The sequence below is a fragment of the Ptiloglossa arizonensis genome, chromosome 12, assembly GCF_051014685.1.
Source record: "Ptiloglossa arizonensis isolate GNS036 chromosome 12, iyPtiAriz1_principal, whole genome shotgun sequence".
Classification (NCBI taxonomy): domain Eukaryota; kingdom Metazoa; phylum Arthropoda; class Insecta; order Hymenoptera; family Colletidae; genus Ptiloglossa; species Ptiloglossa arizonensis.
This window is the reverse complement of record NC_135059.1, coordinates 4,375,491-4,402,085: the sequence shown is the minus strand read 5'-3', so window position 1 is coordinate 4,402,085 and position 26,595 is coordinate 4,375,491. Positions and strand designations below refer to the sequence as shown.

Sequence of the window (26,595 nt, the reverse complement as noted above, 5' to 3'; positions counted from 1 at the left end):
TTACATAAGCGGTATTAACTAGAAAAACCTGAAAACAATACAAATTCGTATATACTTACTCCATAATCGTCACTGTATAAATTTTCAATTAAATTTATTTTAAAATAAGTTAAACCAAAATGGTTTATCGAAAGATTTACTTGAAAATATGTACAGAAATAATATCGAGGAAGCAGAAAAATCGATAAATACAAGTTAACAATTATTAACCTCGTTAAATAATATTAAATATAAAAGAAAATATTTTGGATTTAGAAAAAAAAGGTTTCTTATCTACATAGAATACGTAATTTAGATTTACCAAATGACGAAATCTTCGCTCCGGTGATATGAAATTTGTAACACGCGCAATGCATATTTCAGAACATATTTTTTATCCTAACAATGATGAAAATTTACTATACAATACGTAAAATTGAAAGTAGAATAGCTAGATTAAACGAATACCTGTCGATAATTGCAGTTAGTCGAGCGTGTGCGAGAAGAAAATCACACAGCTAGAGTATTGAAATGCACTCTAATCTTTCAGGATATAGAGCATAAAAATAGAGAATCTAGAGTTAAAGGATGTAACGAGTAACGATGCGGTAGCGTACTTTCACGGTGAAATAAATCGAAAATCTATGATTTTCTCATCTAACGTTTTCTTATTTGCGTATTCCCTTAAAAACAAGAGAGTTTGCCGGATGAAAAGAGCCGGGCACACGAAAAGAACACCGTGCAAAGAACCGGCATCGGTGAATTATTCCCCCCTCGCGAGAAAAACTACACATTCAACCGCTCGTTGCTTCCAAGGAAAAAAGGTTGGCTTCACGTTCGTCTCGTACGATTTCATCGATACGCGAAGTCTGATGACGTTTTACAACATGGAGATAAGCGATATAACTCAAGATCGAGCAAACACCAAGGGGGAAAGGAGAGATACGAGGTAACTGCAATACGCAAATGGAGATCCACGCAATAAACTCCACGGTCCGTGAACGCGTCCCGATCGAAATTTCTCGCGTAAAAAAGCGTTCACGAATGGTCGTCGATACGCAATTTGTACTCACCCCTTTTCGTCGTCGTCCATTTCGGTCTTCACTCTCATAATATTTCACTTAAAACTACGAGAATGTTGTTAGTATTAGGGCGCGAATGGGAATATGGCACGATGCTTAGCGCGGACGAGGGTAATGGCTCCCCACAATGAACGCGACGTCGAGAACAGAATGTAAACGTAACGAAGCGACTCGCGTCATTTCCGCCGACCGCTAGTCAAATCAGCAACCGTGGACGGTCGCGACTCAGGTACGAACGTAAAGAAACATTGCGCCCTCTAACAAGATGGAGACCACGATCTCGTATTTTATTTTCGATAAACGTGAATACGTTTATTTCTTCACGAGTAGTACGTATTAAAAAAGAGTAAAATATTATTCTCGTTATTAAAAGGGTCGAATATTGGTAAAAGTACGAGTCGTGCGCTCCGATTCGCGATATATTATCGATAAGCTTCGTATTGACACAGCCCTGAGAAAAATATCGCGTATTGCCAATGGGTCTAGCCCTTAAGGAAACAATCGATAAAACAGCTAGCAATAATTTTTTGCTCGTAATACGAAAGATTGAATAGAAAGTACAAACGAGTCAATATATTAGTTGAATACAGTAGTGCGTATGGGTTCAACGATCTGTCGTCACATAGCTGATTCCCGCCATTTTGTTCTAAGATTGGCGGCAAGATTTAATTCGTCCACTATCCGATTTCCGAAGAACGTTCGAATAATCGTCAAGGATTCGAATAATAGTTTTGTTCGATCGATTTCACGAATAAACGTTTTTGAAAACGAAAACGACATTGAAAATAAATCGATCGTTAATTTCGAATTTTATTAAATATAGAACAAGATAATAATTTTCCTCTTACATAGAACGCAATCTTCCAGCCGTTGCATAATGCATAAGAACCACCATATTGTGCAATACATTAGTCTTTCTACCGGTAATAATTTCATAAGGCACTCGTGCAGAACGATGCAAGCATTAAGTCCGTGTAATTTTATACGTTGGTACTGTGAAATTTAATTAAGAACGGATCGCTCAAATTGGAAGTTAAATACAAAGTTCGGGTAATAGTAATTTCACAGGGAACGCGACGTACGCATCGTAATTACGTTAATAAATGTATCGAAGAAAATAAATAACGGATAATTCGAACGATTCGAATATTCCCTGAATATTTCTTTCTTCTTTGCGTTTTAACCATTCGTGTCATACAGAGGTTGAGACTCTTATCTGATAAAATTGCGATAATAAGAAACCCGTACAATTAAACGTTCATCGAAAACTTGCCTCAAAAATCTATCTATTACTCCGAAACAACTTCCGATTTCGATGAATCGAATCGAATTTTAAACGATCCTCGATCAATTCTGCGAAACGACAAAAGACATTCCCGGTTCCTGTCTCACGTGTGCCAACAATTCGTCTCCGTCCTTGCGTTTCCCCATACGTTGTCAACGATAAGCAACTTTTCAGAACCGTGAACTGTGCACGCTGCCGAGATATCGTGCCGAATGTGTGTCTGAAACCGAAACCGTCGCGCGCATAAAATTCGAGGAATCGGTTGGTCCGTCTTCTCCGTCTTCTCCGTCTTTCCGGTCGATGAATTTCCGCAAGCGCTAAAAATAAAAACATTTAACGTACCCCGTCTCGGTTAGACTTTCCTGCATCTTACGATTCATCCATCGTAGCTGAATCGATTTCGTGGAAAATCTACAGGGCCCGAAAATATTCAATAAACGTCCGAACGTTATTCAACGAGCGAACCTACGATCGATCGTCGATTAGGGTCGAACGAATCATCGTTAAAGACTCTCAGCGAGTAAATTGGAGTTTCTGATATTTTTAAAGCACACCTACGCGTCGCTCCTTCGCGTCTCGATCCCAATCGTTCCGGTCGAACAAGGATCGAGCGTGGTGTACAGAAGATAATATGAAATTCACGAAGCGTAAAGGTAGTTCAATTCGCTTAAATTTCGACGGAAGTTCCTGCTTTACCGAACCGGTCAGACTATAATGTGTCAGCATCGACTATTCTTACCAGCGGTGTGTACAACAACGATTTTATACTTGCTACATTTCAGAACACACGCGTCGAAGAACGTACGCGTACATTGTATATTTATTGTAGGTACGTGAGCGCCTCGTTGCACAACACGCGAACGAGATATACGTTGCGTACACATCTTGGTTCTCTTTGAGCTCGCTCCAGCAAACACGTGTGCACTGGCTATCAGCCCGTTGAACAAGAGACGCGACCATGCTGTGTAATAACGGAATCACGGACAATCGGCTGTATTCGTGTAGCTAATTAAACGAGAACGATATCGAAAGTAATTGGCCATACACGATGCGAACTACCTACTCGTTCGAAACAGGAGTACGTATACTCTCCTGGCTTATCTTTCGCTCGCTGAGGATAATTGGACCGCCGAACAGATCACGATTCAAATCCGCCTTCGCGAATATGGAACTGTGGAAGTAAGCATCGCACTTGGCGATGGATTTCGGCGAGAACAGATATCCCGTTTACCATCGACGCGTGTCATTGGCCGTGATTGCGAAACGTTCTCACAGATAAGAATATTTTTAGAGGGTCGTCGTTAGATCTGAAGAAAAAAAAAAGAAGCAGAAACGCGCGTACTCACGTGTACAACTCGGTTGCGACTCGTTCCCGAAAAAATGTCAGTAATGGGCCTCGTATCGATAATCCGGCGTCGATTAAAAATAGAAAACGTTCCCGGCTCCGTTCCGAGGAAACGCGGTACACGATCGATTTTCGATGCCTAGGCGGTCGATACGACACGTCGAAATGGAACACGATTTTACGGTTAGTTTGCTGTTACACCCGTCCCGGGTTGATTCGTGCGAGTGGCCACGGAAGACGATATCCATCCGACGAGATTCCAGACGCGTCGAGGAACCGACAAAAAACGCGCTCGGTGGGATACCGGAGTTTCTTACATAATTTTTCGTTCACCGCTCTTCTTCTGTATGCGCGCACGTGCATCTGGAAATCTCGAAGAATTCAGCCAACCGGCAGGCGTGACCACCGCGGCGGATGAAAAAGGAGTAGGGAAAAGGAGGCAGAAAAGGGCCGAATCGGAGGTGGTCGAAGGTTGCCGAGGTCAGGAGCGTGGCGCGAAGCCTGCGTATCGGCTGGTTTCCTCCGTATTCGAACGAAAAGTTTCGCCGCGTACGTCGAAGAGCTTAGTATACCACGGCGAGCCGATCACGCTGCCTGGCTCCTGGCTGGTCGACTGCTTACCCGACTGCTTGCTCGGTCGCTTGACTGCTAGCCGGGCCGGTCTCGTCTCGTCTCGTCTCGTCTTGTTCAGTCGTCGTGCCAACATCCTGCTCGTAACACGTCCGCGGTCGGTGTCGCTACGAGCCGAACCTTTCCACGTTTCTTTCGTCGTTATCGCGTTTACGATTTCTGTCATGCCGTGGCCGACACGGGGGGGGTGTCGGTAACGCCTCTCTTTTTTTCAACGACACGAGCCACGTGCACGCCAAACGAATCGGCCCGGAGAAACACGAAACGAAGAAGTAAGTGTGGATCGTCCAATGTAACCGAGCAATTTCGACCGCGCCCGTGTTCCAAACACGCCGGAGAACCAGGAGTATCTATCGGTAAAAAACAAAGAAACGATCGTCGAAGACCGTAGAAGGTGGTACATTTGCGCGCGAAACGATCCGAGTTCTCCCGCGAGAAGTGATCCGACGATAGTCTCGTGCACGATCGTTCAAACGTGGCATCGCGATCGATGCGAAGAGATTCGATGAATTTTCACGAGTCGGCTCGCCCGAGTGGACCATTTCCGCGTCGATGAATTTAGAAACGAACCACCGGAGTACAAAGGATATTTGTTTAGAAAATCGTGCCGCAGCGCGACGAGATCGTTCAACCGTGAACCGGGGAATCGTTCCGCGAACCGTAAGCCTTCCGTTATCGTCGCGGTGGAACGTGAAAAGCCGATGACTCGTCGTTACTTCTACCGGTTGATCGAACAGCCGGTTGTCTTCGACGTCCAGTCACGACCGATGGGAATCTGGTCGGTGACCGTGCCCGTGCTCTCTGCGATGATCCCGGCTTGGACCGACGTCTCGACGTCTGTGGGAACAATTACTTCAATTACCACGTACCGCGTAACATTCCCAACAACGGCCGCGTCGGATCCGTTCGATCGAGTCCGGTCACTCGAAAACACGATCCAGGTCTAACGCGAATCAACAACCACGAAGAATCTGACCGCAACCGGTGTGTATCTTATCTTACACGGTTACATTGTCGCGGGGACACATCTCGGTGTGCGCGAATACGTCGCGAGCGCAGATGTAATTTCAATTAATCCCCCGCGAAAGTATCGGGTTCCGTTGCCAATTCCTTCTCGTAGAATCGTATCACCGCACCAATTTCTCAACAGTTGCCCGCGAAGGGTCGCCGCATACGATTTCGTTCGTTCGTTTGCGTGGTTCGCGTGGCCCCTTTGTTGCACCGCGTACGGTGGTAATTTCAACGGACAACGTAGGGTACACGACGACTCATCGATGCTCCATCGCTTTCGCGGAGACCACGTATGTAAGTCGATGAACCGGCGTTTCTCGAACTCGCTTCGAGCCACTTATCGTCGCGGGTTTGTCCCGGTCTTCTTCGTCGTAATGAACTAGACGTCGTGGCCTGTTGCAGTAGGAACTAGCGGTGATCTGGAGCTGACTTTCGGCTTAAACCGGTTCTCCCGCCTTTCGTACTCTCTCTCTCTCTTTCTTTCTGTATCTATCTCTCTCTCGTTTGTCCATGCACGTAGCTTCGAATCGTATCCTTTAACGGGACGAACAGCGGGATTTCGTAGATTCGTGAATTCGTGGATTCGAGCCGTGCGTAATCGCATATTATCGAACACCATCGTCGTCATCGTCGTCGATATCGATTCCACGCCAACGCGTGTAACACCATCGAATTCGTTCGATAAACCTCGATTTCTCCGTTTTCTCCCCCCGTACGCGAAAACAAACGTGAAACGAAATTACGAAATTTTTGTACGCGCGCGAACTCGATCCCGCGCTCAAAATATTATCTTCGACCCGAATCGTTATTTTAGCGCGTTCCTTCTCCGAACCGATAAGATTAAAGGTGCGAACGAGCGTTCGATTCCCATGTAACGTTCCACGTGGAACGTTTACGCGAAGCGGGGAATAATTTTCATTTACAGTGAATTTTAACGGGAATTTCCTGCCCTCCGTGTACAGTCGCGAGATGATTGTGAGAACGGAAACGGGTTGCGCGAATAACGACCAGGTACAATCGACGATGACCATCAACGACCTTGCGCGTTCAACGAATAATCAATTTACAGTTAACAAGAAAGTTCTCTCTCTCTCTCTCTCTCTCTCTCTCTCTCTCTCTGTTTTTGTAATTAACGCGACTGTCACACGACGACGTGTCGATTTGGTTTTTCGCATCGTTCGAACGAGACGTTCCTCGTCGTTGCTCTTTTGGCAAGAGGAGAGATGTCACGGCTTAAAATTCGATAACCGCCCGCATTCGAATATATAGTATAGTATATATCAGCGTGCTTGGAACCGGTTTCGCCAAGGGACAATTCTTTGTTTACGCCGATTTAAGAAATACGTTTCGGCCAACCGTGTAGAAGACGACCCAAGGGAAATCTGTGTCTCCCGCATTATCGTAACGAAGATTAGTCATCGCGACGTGTTCGAATGTAATTCCGTTGAAATTCTCGCGATAACGTTGTAACTGGAACGCGAGAAATATTTTAACAAACGCCTCTTGACGAACCAGAGAACGTGGGCCAAGCATTCGGACCAACGTCAGAGAACACTCGGAAAGATTCAACGTGCATTCCGTTGTATAGTCTACGAAAATAACAGAACCGCGCGGTTAATTCACCGAGAACGTCTCATAAACCCTGGGTTCTCATTTCTGGACACATTATTGTACTCCCTTTGACGTATACTTGTGATTTTCTTCAGCAGCACAAAGCACGCATTGTGTGTGTTTTTCTTATCGCTGTTTACGAGAGAGAGAGAAAGAAAAAAAAAAGAAACCTTGGTCCCGTAAAAAGAAACTTGGTAAAAAGTACCAGTAGTTGACACTTTCCAAAAAAAGCAGGATAAAAATAAGAATCGTGACTTTCGTATTTGTAATTGAAAACCATCATTGGAGAACCACGGTATGTGCGATCCTTGCTACGTTACTGTGTAGTACAACAATGCGTAGTAACGACGTATGCTCGTAGCGAAACAAGTAAGTATCGTTTCAAGTCTCATAATTTTCGTATAACGCGTTCGATGAAGAAACGTGCACGAAAGGGTAAAGATCGGTCTCGTTTCGCTTTGTACTTGTTTCAATTAAAAACTGTTCGTTTAAAACGCTCAACAAGTCTTCGATTAACTGATTCGATATCACTGGATTTCAATTTTTGGGGTATGCCGAGCTTCCATCGTTGGTCTATCTCTGAATTCGACACTTTGGATATTTTTAAACATCCATCGGGCTGGTCGAGCGATGACGCTAATAGTTTTTTTTTATTCTATCGTTCCTCGTCTTTGAAATATACGCTGTATTACGATCTTTCTATCGTCTTTTGCGATATTTACCCGCTTTTATCGGTAAGAAAACATTAACACAGAACCCTGTGTCGCTGAACGAAAAGTCGGCAAACATTCGAACGATCTTTTCCGTCCTTGAATTAAAAACGTCTAATTATATCTTCAATTGGACCGTATACTTTCTTGTGTCAAAGGTATCAGTGTTGTTTATGGCTTTGTTCGTAGAACTGCTCGTTCAACGTAGTTTCGACGTTGCTCGCTTCTTTTACGTCTCTCCTTTAACGGAGCACGGAGTCAACTGTTAAATCATCGACAGGTCGAGTACCGGAATGTCCGGTGTTGGCGAATCTCAATTACCGTAACATTTGAAGAATTTCGTTGATGATTCGACGTAATTACGTAACACGCATCTGGTCAGTATTGGCCTTGTGAGACGATCAAGGAACAATTGGCACGCGATTCCGCAAATTTAACACGATCGTTCCGTAAAATTCAATACAGACGTTTTCGCGCCAAACTACTGACGAGTGTACCTTCATTGAATAGATTCGAGCCATACGCGTCGAACGTTCGATGACTTTCGATTGAAATGTTCTAATCGGATTCGACTCCGTAACTTTTGCCATTCGACACGACGAGCATTTTGATCGACCGTCTCGAGATCGATAATTGTCTGGTCGAGCCATACGCAGCCGGGCATCGACGCGACGAACGAATACGAATTATCGTTTCGAATATGTCGCCGCTACGTTCGAAGGGTTACGGAATACTTAATAAACCGGAGGTTAACCTGCGATCTAAAAAAAAAAAAAAAAAATAATGAAAGAAAAAGTCAGCGGTCCTTGATCGCTGACGTACAATTTAAGTGTTGTCGCTTGGCACGTGAGCGACCCCGATACCTCGAGGAGGCACTTGTACATATTGATCGTATCAATTTTAGTTCGCGAATCAACGTTCGCTGAATATACTCGTTATCAAATAGTTGTTCGTGTTCCTTTTAGATTAACATGGACACCAGATTCGTCAGCTGCTCGGGAACTCCCGGAGTGTTCGCGCTGTTCAGCAGAATTCGGTCAACGGAATCGAGGAAAGGATTCGATGTAAGTTGCACGTGTGTTTATAATTGCCACGTTACGTCATATTTCTGCTCACGCTATCGACTCTATAAAGGTAATCAGCGTTTATTAGCATTTCACTCGGCCCCGGCGTAAAAAGAATAAATGGCTGACCAAACAACGAGTGTCTTTGTGCTCTTACCGGGAGCGATGAAAAATACACGCGGTCACAGTTTGTTCTCCGAATGGCAAATACACGCTGACCAAAGGTCCGTGGACGCGGGGGGAGAGATCGTCTTTGAAACTTCTCGAATACCGATTCGGTTGGGACATCGAAACGTCTTTGCCTCTTTTTCGATTCGAGAAATCTTACGAGACGCATGTCCAATTGAGAACGTACGCCGACTTTTGTACCGCTCGTGGATCGTTAACGCGTTGATTGTCACGGTGGTCGTTGATGACGACCGACGCTTCGAATTTACGAAACGTCTTTAAACGTTCACACGACCAACGAACCGCAATTACTCGTCAACTCCTGAATTAACGTATCACAGTTTGAAAGAATCTCGAGAACATCGCCAAACATGGAAAACCAGCGTGACAGTGAACGCGTTAAAAGAGACAATCGTGGTACGGGATCGAAAAAATGGAATTTTTTTTTTTTTTTCGCACGTTTACGAATAGTTGCAATTCTTGCGTGAAGTTTGCGAGTTCTCCTCGGATTTTCGAACCCCCCCGAGCGTGAATCTTTTCACAAGAGTGAAAAGGCAACCTCTCGCGTTGCCTGTTCATAAAAGTGACGTTTTCACCGTATGGTTTTACTCGACACCTACGCGATAAACGATCGTACGTGGCTCTGTTATTTTTAGGAATTTTATTAATTCTTTCAGGGGCACATTTTTAAGACCCCGAGCTATAAAAAACGGGAAACAAAACAAAATCGATTCCCTCGTCTGAAATTACCAGACTGCTCTCTTGATGCAAAGTCTACGATACAAAAATCTTCACGATCAACAGGTCTGAGTGGAATTCGTGCTCGGTGCGGCTAAAAGGAGCAATGGGATCGCTCGTAGTGTACCCGACAATCGCAATAATTAGCACGTTGGAGTCATTAAAGAAGACGGCGGCGAACGTTGAAACGATGACGATGAATCCAACCGGAGGTCCAGGGACCCCGGAAGAGTATCAATGGAGGAGGTGACGTATCACCCAGTGATGCGTAAACGACGTGGATTGGCCAGCGCCGTTCTGGGCCTGACAGTGGGCCTTCTCCTAGGCTTTTTCATTCAAAGTTATCGGATATTTTCATCGAACCATCACCAACGGGCCAATATTTATGCGTCCTCGATACCCGGGCCACGTGTGCCGCCGATCGAGCTCCCGGCACGGAACCTACCTAAACTGAACGAAGACGAGCGGATAAACAGTTCCACGACCAGTCTGGTCTTCGTGGGCGTCATGACAGCCGACAAATACCTCGACACGCGAGCCAAAGCTGTCTACGAGACCTGGGGCAAGGAACTTCCGGGGAAAATCGCGTTCTTCTCGTCGGAGAGTTCCACCGTTCCTAGCAACTGTCTCGATCTGCCGTTGGTACCGTTGCCGCGCGTCGACGACACGTACCCGCCCCAGAAAAAATCGTTCATGATGCTGCAATACATGTGGAACAATTACGGCGATCACTTCGAGTGGTTCCTGAGAGCGGACGACGACGTTTACGTGAGAACCGATCGTTTGGAGAAGCTCTTGAGGTCGGTCGACTCCAGAAGGGCCATGTACATCGGTCAAGCTGGCAGGGGGAACTCCGAGGAATTCGGCTTACTGTCGCTGGAGTACGACGAGAATTTTTGTATGGGCGGTCCGGGTGTTATTCTGTCCAGGGAGACCTTGAGGAGAATCGTGCCGCATATCAAGTATTGTTTGAGACATTTGTACACCACCCACGAGGACGTCGAATTGGGAAGGTGCGTGCAGAAGTACGCCGGTATACCTTGCACCTGGAGCTACGAGGTAATTTCGTTTCTTCGTTTCGTTTGGTTCGTTTTTGCTTGGTCGCGTGGACTACTTGAACGCTACTCGTCGTAATCTTTACCCTCGTGTTCCGTTTCGTTCTTTTCACGATCATAACCCTGCGTTGTCCAGCTCGGTGCGTCTCACTACCGTTCACATAACATTAAATCTATTTTCGGTCGTCCTCCTTTCTTCTCTCTCCTGGCTCGTCCGCGCTCGTCCGCGCTTGTACGCGCTTGTACGCGCGCGAGCGCACACGCAACACCATCGGCGGCTGTAAACGTGCACGGCGCTTGTAATTTGTTCATCTACACGGGCTCGCGGTTCATTAGAATGCCGGGTTCTCCCACAGAACGTAACGTGTGTACGTGTCATACGCGTTGGTGCTTTCTACGCGCACGAACCGTTCGCTGAGTCAGACATCGACGGAATCCCTTTCCGAGTTAACGGTATTTAAACGCGAAGTTCGACGTTTACGCGAAAACATCATTCGTTTGCGGATGTTCCATCATTTTACGGAACGTCTCTCGATTTCGTCCAGATACGTTCAAAAGTTCGTTTTATTCGTTAAGGGTAAACACGGTCGATCGTTCGAAATGTAAATCGTCACGAAAACTGATGTGTCCCGTTCTTATGGAATTTATCGAGTTCCCCGTTAATCGTTCCTTTGTAAACGTACAAGGTTGACACTCACCGGATCCCCAATACGTAATCACACCGAATTGTCTGCGACTAGTCTACAGTGTCATCGGTAGTCGACACCTGCTGGCATGAAATGTTCTAGTACTCGACCTGTTTTTTATTCTAAACTCTTGCGCTGTTAGAGAAAAGATGTATGAAAAGTAAGCAACATCGAAGGCACACAAAAACAAACGGTGCGTTTCGATGAGTATAACTGAAAACGGTACTGAGCATTGAAAAAAAAGAATCTTACATTGTTCTGTCAAGTTTGACAAAGATTATGCCACATTCGGAAATCGATTACCGTAAAAACTTGAACCATCTTCGAAAATCGAAATCGAGCGATCTCGGTTCGTTGATCGAACGTCACATCGAGGACTTCGAACGAAAAGATCGAAACAAATCCACGAAAAAGATGAGATTTATTTTTTTCTTCGTTTACGCGAAATTTCGATACGATGTTTACCTGTTTCGTTACGAACGTTCGCGGTTACCGGGCATATTCTAACTGTTCGGGGAGGACGATGTAAAAAGGATCGCAGATACCGTGTCTGTCCAATGATGTGTTTTTTTTTTTTTTTTTTATTATTACGAATACGACCTCCAAAGCTCCTATTTCCATTCTTTTTTTTCCCCGCGAGTGGCAACTACCGCTGCATGGTCAACGACTGCTACTTTTACTTCGGTGATAGTCGTCGAAATAATTTAATCCCTCGGTACCAAGCAGTGGAACAATGTTAGCACAGTTAAAACGCGCTCCGTATGGTACGTATTACAGGTTTAAATACATAAGCTACGCATCTGCATCATATACAGGGTACGTTATCATTGGGTTAACTCGGAAGGTACAATGCACAGATGAGGATGTTAGTCGTTAAGTACAAGCGAATAGTACCCTGCTAACCCAATGGCCAGATCGAGTCATCCTTTTCCATCTTGACACTCAGCGTTAGGTCGAGGCGCTTAAGTAACAATTTGTGGCACGAAGTGCTTGAATCTTCGAGCTCCTCCTTGCAATAATTTAATCGAACTGCACGGTTGCGCTCAACGTTGCGCGACATTCAGTACGTTATTATGTCACACTGTTGGCGACGACATCGACAGAAACACGATCCAATGAAACACTTTTCATCCTGTCTGTCCGTTGTTTAAAAGTTATTTTGAATTGAGGAAATCCTAATAAAAGAGACCGAAAAAAAAAAAAAAAAAAAGAAAAAAGATTCGAATCGTTGACGGGAGAAGATAGGAACTGCTCGAATCGAGCAATCGGTCCAAGCTGCGAAGAGAGGATCGGAGCTTCGACGAGTTTAACGATCGGTTTTGCATCACTGTGCTCAAGAAATACGTCAGGTATCGCGGTGGATCGCGTTGGAACGACTCCGTTTGAAAGGTAAAATGCACGGATGAGGATGTTACTTGTTAGATTCGAACAAATCGTAGCCAGCTAACCTCCTGGCAGTCCGTTCGTTCTCGTCTTGACGCTCGACGTAAGGTCGAAACACTTAATAGCCCATTCGTACGACATTGCAATAATCGCAAAGCGTTTCTCCTGGACTTTTCGCGCGTTCGTTCCGTCGAACAATTGATTCATTGAGACGCGTTAGGTTCGCTACGATGTATTCACGGTTCGGTATTCACAGGATTGGTTAAACGTTTCCTCCCACGACGCGAAACTTTCTAGACAAGGCCGAGATCTCTTTCGAGAATATAGTTCACCTACGAGAGAGTTTTCTTTCGTTCGAGACGCACGAATCGCTGGAAAGGAAACATCGTTGCAGACGAAGGATACGTAACACTAGAACGAGTCACTGCAACGGGAGACACCACACCCAGTCTCACGGGTCGATTAGCATTTGTTCCGTGGGCCAGGGTTTCAGTCAAGACGCAGCTTCGCGTTCTTCCTAAGAATTATTATCGGTCCGTGCACCCACAGGAAGTTCATAGTTTAACTTTAACTCCGGTTCTGTTTATGTTAATTGTTAACCGTCCAAGCTCGCTACCGTGTCCCTTCGAAACGCGTTAATTCGATAACTGGTGACGCGCGGTCGCAATAGTACCGCGATGAAAATTAAACGACGAAAATACGTCGATTCGCGACGCGTCAACGTACCTTTCCCAGTGATTGTGATTCCTCGTGGTATCGTTTCGCGCAACGTATCGAGATCTCGTTCGAAACGAAATCGTAATCGGGAACGTCGACGATTCGAGATCTTCCAGAGAGGAGAACAGTCTCGCGTTGACAGTCCGTCTATTTCCGTCACTTTAATCTTAATTGCAGCTGGCGATATTCGATACGTACACTGTTACAGATGCAGTCCATTTTGTACCACAACAGCAGCGGTGCCCAGGCATTCACCGGAAACCTGAAGAAAAAAGAAGTACACCGCGCCATCACTTTGCATCCTGTTAAAAGCCCGCCGCACATGTACAGGCTTCACAATTACATGAGGGTTGGTAGATCGGTGAGCGTAACGTTACCTGTGATCGTTCGCCGCGGTCGTACACGAGATTCTGTTTCCGTTTCCGCAGGGACTTCGGATACAGGATCTGCAGCAAGAGAGGCTCAACGTTCACAGAGATATATACACGATGGCCGAACAGTTGGGAATGAGCGTGAAGAATCTGAAGAATTTCGAGATTGCGAAAGGCGTACCGCTGTTCCCGGTCGATCCTCACTCGAAAGAATATCCCGGTGACACGGAAATATTAGGTAAATAGGTTTGAACCGTGACGGATCGAACGTTAACTTTGACGAAAATTTAACGAATTTTCCGTGTTGCTCGCGACACGACGCGCTTGAACGCGCGATCACATAATCTCGTCCTTGCGGTAGGCATTTGAATCGTTTCCGTGGATGTGCGTTATTAATAGACCCACTTAGGATGATTAGCTCGTGCGAATTGATCGCCGGACAGAAGCGGCGATGCTGAAACCAGGCACGACACGATTCGTTTCAGCCCATCAGACGGGGCGATCAGGATTTCGATCATGATTCGACTCATTTCCATCTTCTTCATTTACGGCGTACGATTCGTGAATGGCGTGTAACGATCCGTGGTGTACGTCGTATACCACGGTTTCCCATCGACGATCACGCCGCGTCACCGAGAATTTAAACTCGTTAATTGAACCGATGATTAGAACTCGTGGTTCGACGATTGCGAACAAACGTAACGAAAATTCACTCACCGTGCCAAGTATACGTATAATTTCCAATTACGGGTTTAAAATTGTACAGAGTTTTAAGTGGGGAAAAGAACGAAACATTCGGAACAAATCGACGAAGAAAAGATAGTACTCAGAGATGAAAATTGAGCATCGAAAAGAGTATATCAAAGATATCGATATTTTCGATTAATTAGAGTTTTCAACGATTTAGAAATGTATACACAATTGTAGAAATGATACGTCTGAATAACTTTCCAAAAAGACAGGAAAAATGTTCGATCGTTTCGATCTCTATTCGTGATTATTATCCTTCTTAAGCGTTTTCCCACTGAACCGAGAATTGCAATCGTTTGCGCAGGTGTTCCGGCAGGACTTCGCTCGTTCGAACCAACGACCAGCGACGAAGTGATTCCCTGGGATTTTCTTTCGAGGTCGGAGTACAGTTTAGCGGATTCCAATCCCAGGAGAAGGATCCACAGCGATATAAAGGAGGGTCTGGAGGACATCACGAGAGAAGTGATGGCCTCCATAAACGCTTGCTCGCGACAGCGTGGCAGAGTAGTCGAGGAAAGGTCAGCCCTATACGGATACAGAAGAGTGGATTCCTACGGGGCCGACACGATACTGGATCTTCTGCTGGTGTATCGGAAGTACAGAGGCAGAAAGGTCACGTTGCCCGTCAGGAGACACGTTTATCTCCATCAACATTTCACTGGTACCATTTTACGTTCCTGAACCATTTTTTACGTTTCTGGAAATCGATCGCGTACAAGCGTACGAGGATCCGTAGCGTCGTTTGAGAGTATTGCATCGTTTTTCGTTTTATTCGCTTGCAGGACTGGAAATACGAGAAACGGTGAACGGAAAGGAAACCGACGAGACGGAGAACGGTCAACGAAACGACAAATCCTTGCAAAACTTATTCCGCGGCGGTTTCCTGAACCTGAATTTCAACTCCAAGGAAGAGGATCCGGTCACGGCGAAGATCGTCCATTTTATTCTACCTTTGGCCGGAAGGCACGAGGTTTTCCAACGGTTCCTACAAAACTACGAAGAGATCTGTTTGACCAGTGGCGAGAAGACGGCGTTGCTGGTCGTTCTTTATCGGCACAAAACCGAGAACTCGTACAATCGTACGATCGATCTGATCGAGCAACTCAAGTACAAGTATCGTAGCACGAGTATCGATGTTCTGCCTGTCGCGGGAGTGTTCTCCAGGGCGAGAGCCCTCGATCTCGGTGTCTCGAAACTGAGAAACGACGATCTGATGTTCTTCGTCGATGTTGATATCGTGTTCACCGGGTCTGCTCTTTATAGAATACGTGCGAACACTCTGTTGGGTAGACAGATATATTTTCCGGTGGTGTTCAGTCAATACGATCCTCGAATCGTGTACGGTGACGCGAACGGAAGGGACACGTTCGCCATTGACGAAACGTCCGGTTATTGGAGACAGTTCGGATTCGGTATCGTTTCTTTGTACAAACAGGATTACAGAACCGTGGGCGGTTTCGATCTGTCGATTCGTGGATGGGGTAAAGAGGACGTGGACTTCTTCGAGAAGGTGATCAAGTCCAACGTGAACATCTTCAGGGCAGCCGATACGAATTTGGTACACGTATACCACGAGGTGGAGTGTAGCAAAGATCTCTCGGACACTCAGCTGTCCATGTGCATGGGAACCAAGGCTGACACTTACGCGGGTATGGAGACACTCGCCAAAATGATTTACGAGAATCCGGATGTACTGAGATTCGCCAAAGCCAGAAGAGCGAACCTGACGAACTCGGTCGCCTGAGATTTTTTATTTTCCAAACACGCCCGCGACGACTTCGGTGTTGTTAAAGTGGATGGCGCGTCGTCGATTCTGCGACGCCAGAACGTCTTTTAGCTAGGACATTTTGTAAATATACACACGGCGTGATTACGATTCTCTTTTTTTTTCTTTTTTTTTTTTTTTTACGCGGGAGTGTACGCACGAGTACCAGGATATTTAAAAGTCGATGCGAATTCACCAAAGCCATTACCGTATGAGTTCGATACTGTAATTACGTTCGTACCGCACGTTTCCTACATCGATACAACTGAACGCGATGCTGAGATTTAATTTAACGACTAAAGAAAACGTATTTAACGAAACGGATGTTACGTTTCCGAATCGTGTACGCAACGATCGTGTTATCGTTCTAAGAATATTGTTATCGACACACGCACGATGTTGAGCTCGTGGAACAGGAAACGAGAGTTGAACGAAATTTCGTTCCACGTTTTAACAATTACCAAATACTCTGTGTATCGAGAAAAGGATCCCGGCGTTATTTGCGCTACGATTGTGATGTATCGCTTTCGAATTGCTGTCAGCGTACAAATACCAGCGCCGAATAATTTTCATTTCTTGCGGCAAAAAGTATATTATTCAATTTTTTTCCTTTTTTTTTTTATAAACGATTATATCGTACGACGAAGTGGCACTTCGTGCCGGTTACGGTGACTTCGATTTTCGAGATACGAAAAATCGGCTCAACAGTTACTGGCTGTTCCACGCGGAAAGATGATTGCGCGAATGATTAACTTAAGACGATTTAAGATGCCAATACTCCTAAGAATGTTATATTAAACCAGTTTTCTAAGTACATGTGATATTATCGTGCCTTGTATAGATCATTATTCGTAAATTTTACGTACTGCCTGTTTTATCGTATTTGTACCTATACGCGTATAGTTGTAAAAATCTGGCACGCAAGTGCCGCGACTTGCATAATCATTTATGCAATTCGCATTTCGAGCGCTCGCTAAGATGCTTCGACATTTCATTGGATTCCGAATAAAATTTCTCTATTGAATAATCGCGTTGCGTCAATTGCTACACCTGAACAAACAAACAAACAATTTCCGTGGAACGCTTCGTACATTTCGACGAGAGGATTCTACCATCTTTCTTTGTTTCTTTTATTTACCGACTTTGTCCACCGTATTGAAGAAAGTAACAAATAGAGAAACAGAATGCAAGTGAAAGACACATTGCATTTTAGGGAAACAATCTCAACCGTGAGCTTGTGATCTAATTTAAAAGTAAGATGAACGATAGAGTACTGCTTACGAACGAGTATATGGATATAGTATATGGATAATGAAAATAAATAAAATAACGACGAGCTATGGTGTTTAAAAAGAAATGTAGATATCCATCGAACATACAATATCAACTGGGAGAGAGTTAAGATACAAGATCAAAATTTGAAGGTGCGACGAGAGGGTACAGGAATATTTAAAGAAGGGTAAAGGGTCAATTGAACAGGTAGATAATAGTTTGAGGCAAGATCAGGTGTCAACGAGGCTAGAGAAACGAAGAATTCATCATTGTCACATCTGTGACCGAGCAGATCATTCAGACAGAGTAGAGCGAGGAAGTGAGCATGTACGATCGAGTTACAAGAGCCACGTGAATAACACATGGAGACACGAATTTCAAGAATGTCGATCGGGAAAACCTAGTCGACAAAAAAGAGTATATATCCAAGTTGTAAGAATCAAAGAAGAATACGATCAAAGATAGAGAAAGTATTTTAGAGTGGGTTAAAAGGCACAAAAGAGAACGATGATGGTCGAAACATCAAGATGGTTGTTGCATCAAGGTATTCGAGGATAGGTTACATGGTAAGCAACGTGGGTCAAAAATTTCAATCGCTCGAGTGTCATCGATACACGCAATTGACAGCTATCACAAACATTTACTCCCCTCGCTGAAACATCGGTAGATCTGCTCGCAACTCGATCCGATCTTGTCTCTCGAAACGATCGTTTACAACGCAGCCTGCACCTTTGCATTTCGAATGCGTCTTTTAACCCTTTGCACTCGAAGCGTTTTCGCTACCTGAAACTGGCGCCCCGATAAAATCTTTTAAATCGCAAAATTAATACGGAATGGAATATTTTTATTTCAATACTTGACATACATATGTTTGCGTCTTAAAAGTGTGTAACACCTAATTTCCAATTTGAATTTCGAGTCACAAAATTTTCCCGAATTGGAAAAAGTACACTGAATTGTGTGGTGACCGAGGGTCTCCTCTCGAGTCAAAGGGTTAACTTGCAAGGTCGTGCTCAAGGTCTCTTTAAGCATCTGGTCGAAAGCTTCCAATTGATAAAAAATTGGAATTAATCGATACCTATCGTGTCTTTCCTCTTCCTTCCTTTTACGAAAAGGAAAATCCCTGACAATCCATCCGGTGAGGGATTCCCGACTCTCGACGGGTATCGGTTGCGATCAACGTTAAAGGAAGAACAATATAGACGGCAATAATTGTGAATTCCATACCGCGATGGTGCGAAACGACGCTTCCTGATGCCTTTGATGTTTCAGCAAAACAATCGTAAATACGACGACTATAAAATACCACACTATCACCGACTCATTACCATTAATTGGATACCCAGTGACAACTTCCCTGTTGCGAAGTTATTCGTTTCGATAGAATCTAACTTTCTTTGTTCTCGTCAATTCATGCCGATCCGGATAAAATACGGCGTCGCCTGTGATGCTGAAAAGTCGCGAAAAATACAAAGGAATTGCGATCGAACTTGAACGTTACTCTGTCGACGAAAGATAGTGTATACGGACGAAAACAACAATTAGATCCCTCTAAATCCTCCGTGTTGATCGTCAGCTGTCTCTCTTTTTCTCTTCTGTCGTTTATCTTTCTCTAGTATCTCGTTCGCTTCGAGTCTACGTGCAATGCAAATTTTCCTCGAGAATCCTGATGTAATTCTATCTTGGTGCTGTACGATGCGTCTCAGAGTTTCAACCATTACGTTTCTGCGCCGCGTCGTTCCACTTTTTCACATTTAAGTCTTTTATTTCCCTCTTGTCGGGTTTTATCAACCCACGCTCAGCTCGTACTGTCTCAATTGTTGGTGATTTCCTTGTTTGATTCTTATTACGCGCTTTACGGTCCCCACCTATCATTTTCCGCTATTATTCGTTGGTTCTTGCAATTCGCGGAAATTCGATCGTATTGCTTCATTCTTTCGATGTCATCGCTGAGGTAGTGGTGTTTTCGTTTTTGCTGTCTCGTTTAGAAAAATCCCTTGCCTCGAAGGCTGCTATTTATTCGTTTACTTTTCTCTTCCCCGATTCGTCTTTGTATAACGAGAACGCTCCAAACGCCAGATGTCCAAATCTGTCCCCTCTTCCCGCGCTACCAAATACCAGACCTCTGTTTCGTACATATCTGCCCACTATTTCAACTCTAACCTGGTCGACTTACGTTTCTAAAATTCCTACACTTCTTCTAAGCGCTGTTTTCCATTTCCATTCCCAATCGATAATTTTCCTCTTCGTCTAGTACCTGGAGCAATTTTTCTAATCAATTATATCGTTCATCTTACATTACTACTATTAAAGTAAATTAGAAAAGTCAGCCTACGAAACAACGATTCTCCAAAGTATCGTACCTCTGTACGATTCTCGATTTTTTATTATCCAAGGATAATTCTGCTCCCAAACCGTGTATATATCGAACCGAAATACGTCACTTCTGAGAAATTTCTATTCGAAAGAAAAAGAAAGTTTCGTTGAAAAGTGCAGCAGAGCGATTGCTCGTCGCTGCATCGTACTGTTCGAACTTATCGGAACACGTGCCGTTTCGAGCGTACGGTTCTTCGCGGATGATCGTCTTCTCGCGTATTCGAGTTCGTCCATTTGCTTCGGTTCTCGTCCCGATTACGAAAAATAAAGCGCTCGAGTAAGCAGAAGCGCGGCAAAGAATAAAAATCGATAGGAAAAATCCAGTCGCGGAGTGTCGGATTCATTACTGACCACGCAACACTTGGAAAATGATAATTTATGGCTCAAGATCAAGACCCTGGCTTATCGTTTGGCATACATGCGGCAGACGGCATCTGTCGTACGGTGAAACGAGTCACGTCGCATTGAAGCGCGGAACTTCGTCGCGGTCGCGTTGCCTCGACCAGTTTCGCCCGAAGGAGACTTGTTATTGTTCGGTTTTCGTTACGAACTTGGCGAAGATCGTCGTAGGTGAAACCAAATCGAACATGAAACTGTGCTCGATCGTGTCGATATTGGTCGTTGGATGCACGATGAGCATCCAAAGCGACGGGAAGATCTTGGCGGAATGCGACGCGGTGCGGGAGCTCCAACGTGGTCGAATCTCGAGAAGTCTCATCGGCAATTGGGTCTGCCTGATGGAGAACGAGAGCGGCTTGAACACTCAGCTGATCACTGGCCCGAAGACAGCATCCAGCTACAGCTACGGTGTTTTCCAGATCAATAGCGCCAAGTGGTGTTCCAGGGGACACGCGGGTGGTGTTTGCAATAAACGATGCGAGGATTTCGCCGACGACGACATACAGGACGACATTGCCTGCGCGAAGAAAATTTACAACCAAGAGGGATTCAAAGCGTGGAGCGGCTGGCTGAAGAACTGCAAGAACAAACCGTTACTGAACATAGGTATCTGCAGTGGGAAACGACGATGACTTCCCGTTGAATTTTCGTACAAACAAGCACGAGCCATGACACTGATATTTAGTTTCGACCGTTGAGATTTTTAACGTTCATCTTAGAACCGAGCGTACGTACCGGTGATTGAGAAGATGGAGTGAATCGGTAATATTTATATTATCGTTTTTCCATGATAGTACAACGATACTACAACGATACTGCTCCCGTATCTTTAGTTAAACCATTTTCATAATTATCGGCACGTATGGTACGCGTACTCTCTGTTGTTTAATTCTGTCCGACGGTATTCATTATTCACGCTGAGGCGAATTAGTAAATGTTTCGTTGATAAAATTTTCCAATCTACCTCGTGTACCAATTTTCGCGTACACTTGCACGTATTGATGTATACCGTTGAAATATATTTTTTATACGTAAAACTCTGCAACCGTTTCTTTTACATATTATATTGTATATTATATTTCCCGTTGTTTTGGATGCCCACGCGACCTTCTCTACGGTTCATTTGCGATTACTGCAACGATTTCACCGTTATATTTAACAGCTGTCAGATAATGTCAGGTGTTCGCTAATAATAATCTTCTTATCGTTTACTTACCTACGAAGGACGGACGATAATTATTCCAGAAGGAAACACCGTTATCAGTTACGCTCGTTTCCAAAAAGAAACCGTATCCGACGAGTGTATCGCCGAGTTGCTAAGTCTATCAATTATGTAACGGGTGATACGTCACGCATCGACCGCCACAAACAGAGATAACAGTTTCAAAACAATAACGAATGTAAGAGGACATTCCGATCTGAGCTTCCGGTAAACGAACAGACTAATTATTCGATGATTATAATATTTGTAGATCAAGGTAGGTAAATGTACTCGGTAGTTGGCCATTTAAGAGAAGGTTTGTTTTTACTTTCTATGGAAAGATTGAAATCACAGATCGTAGAATCACACGTCAACAATTCCATATGTTCCAAAATGAGAAAAGTCGTTTGCATCGTAATCGGACCAAACCGGTTAGTTTCTGAAAACATTCTAAATACCTGATTCAGAAACTGAAGCATCAGAAACCAGCATCGGAATCTAAACAATCTTCAAAATTGACACGTAACGATTGCACTAGTTTTCGTTGCACTAATCTAGTAGACACATCGGCCCTTCTAAATGATTAGTATCGTTCCAAGAAACACAAAAGGAAATGGGTAAAACAGAGTTGCTTTTTCTGCTCCGGGCTTTATAAGCATTTCCTTACTAACTTCTTTAAGTAAATGACGAAATTTAAAATGACATTTACCTATTTCACTAACAACATTCACCATTACTACACATGTTGTAATTATTTTGAAACAGTGACGTATTAAGGATTGCACATACCATTGCTATCGAACGATGTTTTTCTATTATAAATAGAATTTCTTATTTTCATCTTTATTTCTTTCTGGAAGTATGTTACCGACACGTGATCGATTATTGATAAGTTTACCGTAACGCGATTCGATAGCCATTGTGAATCAAGAAATAAGAAACGATTAAATCAATAATAGCCCAAGCTCGAGGTATTTTCAATTCTTTAAATTTAAAATTCAAAACACACGAACATTTAAAGATAAATGAACCAAGAAAGTTTTATAGCGATTATAATCTATTTTCTGTTATACGAATTGTTAAATTGTTATTCCGTCCTTTTCCTATTGGAATTTTTATTAAATATATTCTAGTGTGTCTATGATAATTATTACATTTATTAAATGTTCGCCATTTAAATATTACTTTCCATTTAAAGTTTTTTATGTATCATGCGGCAAATTGATGATTCTCTTTTTATTCATTTTTGGCACACAGTCGCAAAATAATTTGTCTCACCTAATCTAAGAGGTCACCGTCAATTTAAACGCGTTGCTCGACTTGGTAAGCAGAATTGGTCGAAATAAAATGCTTTAGAAATTCTGACTATTAGACTCACAAAACCAGGCGTGATGAGATTGCAAACATTTCTTCCCAATTTCGTACACTATTCGGAATTAGTATCACGATATTCCCTCTTTCGAAAGCGAATTTAATTTCGAATAAAACGAAGCCCAAGAATTAATCGAACCAAGTGCATTTGAACGTTAATTTGAATCGTCAAACTGTATTTTTCCATCGGTGTAATAAACTTCATCGTTCCAAATTTTTATCATCCAATCGTGGCTTTCTATCTTTCATTTCATTCATTTCTTTTCGATGTTAAAGAAACCGAGTAATTTATATATAAAATGAAATCTTCAATTTCAAATATCAGCAATTTTGTTATAAATTATTATGTTACAAATATCCACGATCAAAGAACACCGACAAATTTCTTTTAAAATGTCTCTTTTTGTTCTTACTCTGCTCTTCGAAGAATGTATTTTTGGTATATCGATAAATCACAATAAAGAAAAATACAATGACCAATTTTGTAAATAAATTCCAATGATTTACCGGAAAAGATTCCGCACGTGTTCAAAATATTTACGCGATGAGTATCCTAGTGGTGTTTGTTCTTGTCAATTAACGCCGATCCAGACAAATTTCACCGACAAATTTAAATATCACTTTCCATTTCAAGTAAAGTTTTTTATGCATCATGCGGCAAATTGACGATTCTTTTTTTACTAATTTTTGGTACACAGTCGCAATATAATTTCTCACACCTAATCTAAGAGGTCGCCATCAATGATCGTATCAAAGAACACCGATAAATTTCTTTTAAAATGCCTCTTTTTGTTTTTGCTCTGCTCTTCGAAGAATGTATTTTTGGTATACCTATAAATCACAATAAAGAAAAATACAATGACCAATTTTGTAAATAAATTCCAATGATTTACCGGAAAAGATTTCGCACGTGTTCAAAATATTTACGTGATGAGTATCCTAGTGGTGTTTGTTCTTGTCAATTCACGGCGATCCAGACAGAGGACAGTAGCGTTGCAGAACTCGTGCGACAGAAAGTTGTAAACGGGCCCTATCACAACCTGAGTCAACTGGTCCGCACGCTTATAGGGGCCTTAAACTTGAAAAAGACAGTTAAGAACTCTGCGCACACTCGTAACGACTTCACGATTAGGTATTATCAGTGGTTTTCATACAAAAAGGAATGTTACCAAGTGTTGTCACCGATCTAAAACCGAACTCATCGATAAGAATTATTTAGCAGATTTTGATTTAAACCCTACACTTTTAATCGTTCGAACAATCCGTTGCATCAATTCTGTACTAACGTACTAGCGAATAATTGATGAAAATTCAACCAATGATTAATAGTGTCGCATCTAAAGCAGAATACGTTGCTTTAGCTTGATCGATGAGTTCAACTGGCAGATTCGCGGCGAAAGATAGTAACATTGCTCTTTGTAACAAAAATATTACTTAAGGTAAAAGTACCAGCAGTTGACCATTGTAAAAAGTACAGGCACTTGACATTTTCAAAAAGAAAGGACGAAAATGAGAGCTCCAGCATATTCTTCAATCCTTAACGCGTCAGCGTTTCAAAACAATTGTGATATGTATAGTAACGGCAAATGTTTACAGTAGAATAAGCAATATTTAGTATTTAATAATTTTCTCAAAGAAAGAGAAATTCCAATACCTTCTGTGCTCTTTTTCAGCGAAACTTTTCGTTTGAAAGGTTGATTACATCGATTAAATGGTACAATCGCTAGATTTCAATTTTCGAGGATATTCGAGAATCGTTCTGTCGATGATCAATTTTTAAATACAGCGTTTAGAGTGTTTTTAGAAGTTTACCGGGTGTAGATCACAATTATTCTGCAAGTAACTCTTTTTGTTTACTTTCTTCATCTTTGAAACACGCGCCACACTATCGTTCTTATAATCTTTCTCACCATTTTGTTTTCTTTTCTATTTACTATTCACTTTTTGAAAGCGAAGATTGGAAATGTTCATTCATCAGAAATGTTCATATTCTATTATATGAATTGAGTTTTCCATCGAGGTAAACTAACCGAAAAGTTTCTATAAAACTACCTAATTCTATCTTCAATTACATCTAGTAACTTCATTTCTTGTTACTAGTTTCATTTGTCGAACAGTTCCCTTTCCTTGCATCTCACCTTTAACGGTCCAAGAGATCTCGCCCGCCGAATTGACAGCAGGTCAAGTACGTACTAAAATTTTCGATGTCAACGATATCGACCATCGAAACGCTTTAAAGTTTTTATAGAAAAACCGATACAGTTACGTATACCACATCTGGTACCGTTTCGACTCGTAAGACGACAAAGGTACAAGTAACTGGTGATCCTACATCGTTGCGATCTTTTCGTAAGAATTGAAAACGATCTATAAGTTATCGTGACAATTTGCGCGCAATTCAATGTCTGGTAGGTTCCAGTCTTGGCGAAATGACGTGGCGAATGACACTCCGTGGACCAAACGCGCGTAAAGTGACACCGAAAAACGAAACCGGCTAGGTGAACAAAGACGCGACTCGTCTGGCTTCTTTCCGTACAGGCCGCGCTTAGGAAATGATAATTTGTCGCTGAAGCACAAAGTTATCGCGTAACGTTCGCCACGATACAATCGGAGAGGCAACACACGTCACGTTTAATCGCGACGCATACACGTCGCGGTTGCGTTGTATATCGGATACTTAGTTGCGACACATCCTCCAATTGCCGGCACAAAAGACCGAAAGTGATCCCCGTGGAACGAAGAAACACGGAGATGAGATTTTTGCGGTTGTTGGTAACGATCGCGGCGGTCCTGGCGATCGAGGTTCAAATCGAAGCGAAGATCCTCACCGAGTGCGAAGCCATGCACGAGCTCCAACGAGCCGGGACCTCCAGGACCTACATCAGCTCTTGGATCTGTCTGATGCAGAACGAGAGCGGTATGAACACGCAACTGATCACCGGACCGAAACGTGCCTCCAGCTACAGCTTCGGGATATTCCAGATCAACAGCGCCAAATGGTGCTCCAGGGGACATTCCGGTGGCATCTGCAACAAACGTTGCGAGGACTTCGCGAACGACAACATCCAAGACGATATCGTGTGCGCGCAACTGATCATGGATCGCGAAGGATTCAAAGCTTGGGACGGCTGGACGAAGAACTGCAAGAACAAACCGTTGCCAAACATTTCCAAGTGCAGACGTCGATGACGAACACCGTGACACCGGAAAACGATACTCGTCGCGTCATTTGGTGTTGTCGAACCATTCGGTGGTAGTAACGTGTCTACGGACCGTACAACTTCGACGACGAGAAAGGCCGTACGGTGTTGTTTCTGTCCAGTCCAGGCACTCGATAGTGTCTGGCGAGCGACTCTACCGATGTATAAATAGGACTCGTGTACAGGAATCCGTGAGAAACAATGACGTTCCGTAACGACCGAAAGCGTCACACCACAGTTCGACCATTTGCGTGCGAGTACAAAGTTCACGTATGCGTGACATTCACTTCGAGTTTCAAGCGATAAAAATAATAAATCGAAAGAGAGAGAAAAAAAAGAAACCTTGTTTACACCGGTGTATCTATATTAACCAGCATTTGAATACACATCGATGAAATATATTTGATTTCGAGAAAAAACCAGCGA

At 43.4% G+C, this 26,595-nt stretch overlaps 5 protein-coding genes and 1 long non-coding RNA gene across 16 annotated transcripts in view; 3 read left to right on the top strand and 3 right to left on the bottom strand.

The window, feature by feature from the left end:
- Hrb27c (Heterogeneous nuclear ribonucleoprotein at 27C) overlaps positions 1-1,212 on the bottom strand; it is a 34,740-nt gene extending 33,528 nt beyond the window's left edge. For all 11 annotated transcript variants that reach the window (XM_076323836.1, XM_076323831.1, XM_076323830.1 and 8 more), the window contains exon 1: positions 1,053-1,212. In XM_076323836.1, the coding sequence (XP_076179951.1) occupies positions 1,053-1,090 (38 nt within the window). In that variant the 5' untranslated portion in view covers positions 1,091-1,212. The remainder of the gene's footprint in view (positions 1-1,052) is intronic.
- On the top strand, positions 583-9,849 carry LOC143153033 (uncharacterized). The gene is made up of 4 exons (XM_076323781.1): positions 583-587; positions 679-928; positions 8,619-8,717; positions 9,563-9,849. The coding sequence occupies exons 1-4, from the start codon at positions 583-585 to the stop codon at positions 9,719-9,721; spliced, it is 513 nt and encodes a 170-aa protein (XP_076179896.1). The 3' UTR covers positions 9,722-9,849.
- Positions 1,893-5,267, bottom strand: LOC143153064 (uncharacterized). The gene is made up of 2 exons (XM_076323839.1): positions 3,693-5,267; positions 1,893-2,663 (listed from the first exon to the last, which is right to left on the bottom strand). The coding sequence occupies exon 1, from the start codon at positions 4,485-4,487 to the stop codon at positions 4,173-4,175; it is 315 nt and encodes a 104-aa protein (XP_076179954.1). The 5' UTR covers positions 4,488-5,267; the 3' UTR covers positions 1,893-2,663; positions 3,693-4,172.
- On the top strand, positions 9,730-17,461 carry Chsy (Chondroitin sulfate synthase). Its single transcript, XM_076323818.1, has 5 exons — positions 9,730-10,682; positions 13,673-13,813; positions 13,893-14,073; positions 14,890-15,246; positions 15,368-17,461. The coding sequence occupies exons 1-5, from the start codon at positions 9,861-9,863 to the stop codon at positions 16,327-16,329; spliced, it is 2,463 nt and encodes an 820-aa protein (XP_076179933.1). The 5' UTR covers positions 9,730-9,860; the 3' UTR covers positions 16,330-17,461.
- Positions 16,190-25,071, bottom strand: LOC143153066 (uncharacterized). Its single transcript, XR_012993708.1, has 3 exons — positions 23,897-25,071; positions 21,614-23,800; positions 16,190-21,529 (listed from the first exon to the last, which is right to left on the bottom strand). It is a non-coding gene; the product is annotated as an uncharacterized LOC143153066 (long non-coding RNA).
- LOC143153032 (uncharacterized) lies at positions 20,352-26,595 on the top strand. Its single transcript, XM_076323779.1, has 16 exons — positions 20,352-21,023; positions 21,083-21,134; positions 21,622-21,730; positions 21,803-21,826; positions 21,870-21,875; positions 21,940-22,003; positions 22,066-22,155; positions 22,198-22,277; positions 22,971-23,019; positions 23,561-23,626; positions 23,947-24,101; positions 24,774-24,989; positions 25,070-25,154; positions 25,270-25,318; positions 25,382-25,440; positions 25,529-26,595. The coding sequence occupies exons 1-16, from the start codon at positions 20,367-20,369 to the stop codon at positions 26,156-26,158; spliced, it is 2,391 nt and encodes a 796-aa protein (XP_076179894.1). The 5' UTR covers positions 20,352-20,366; the 3' UTR covers positions 26,159-26,595.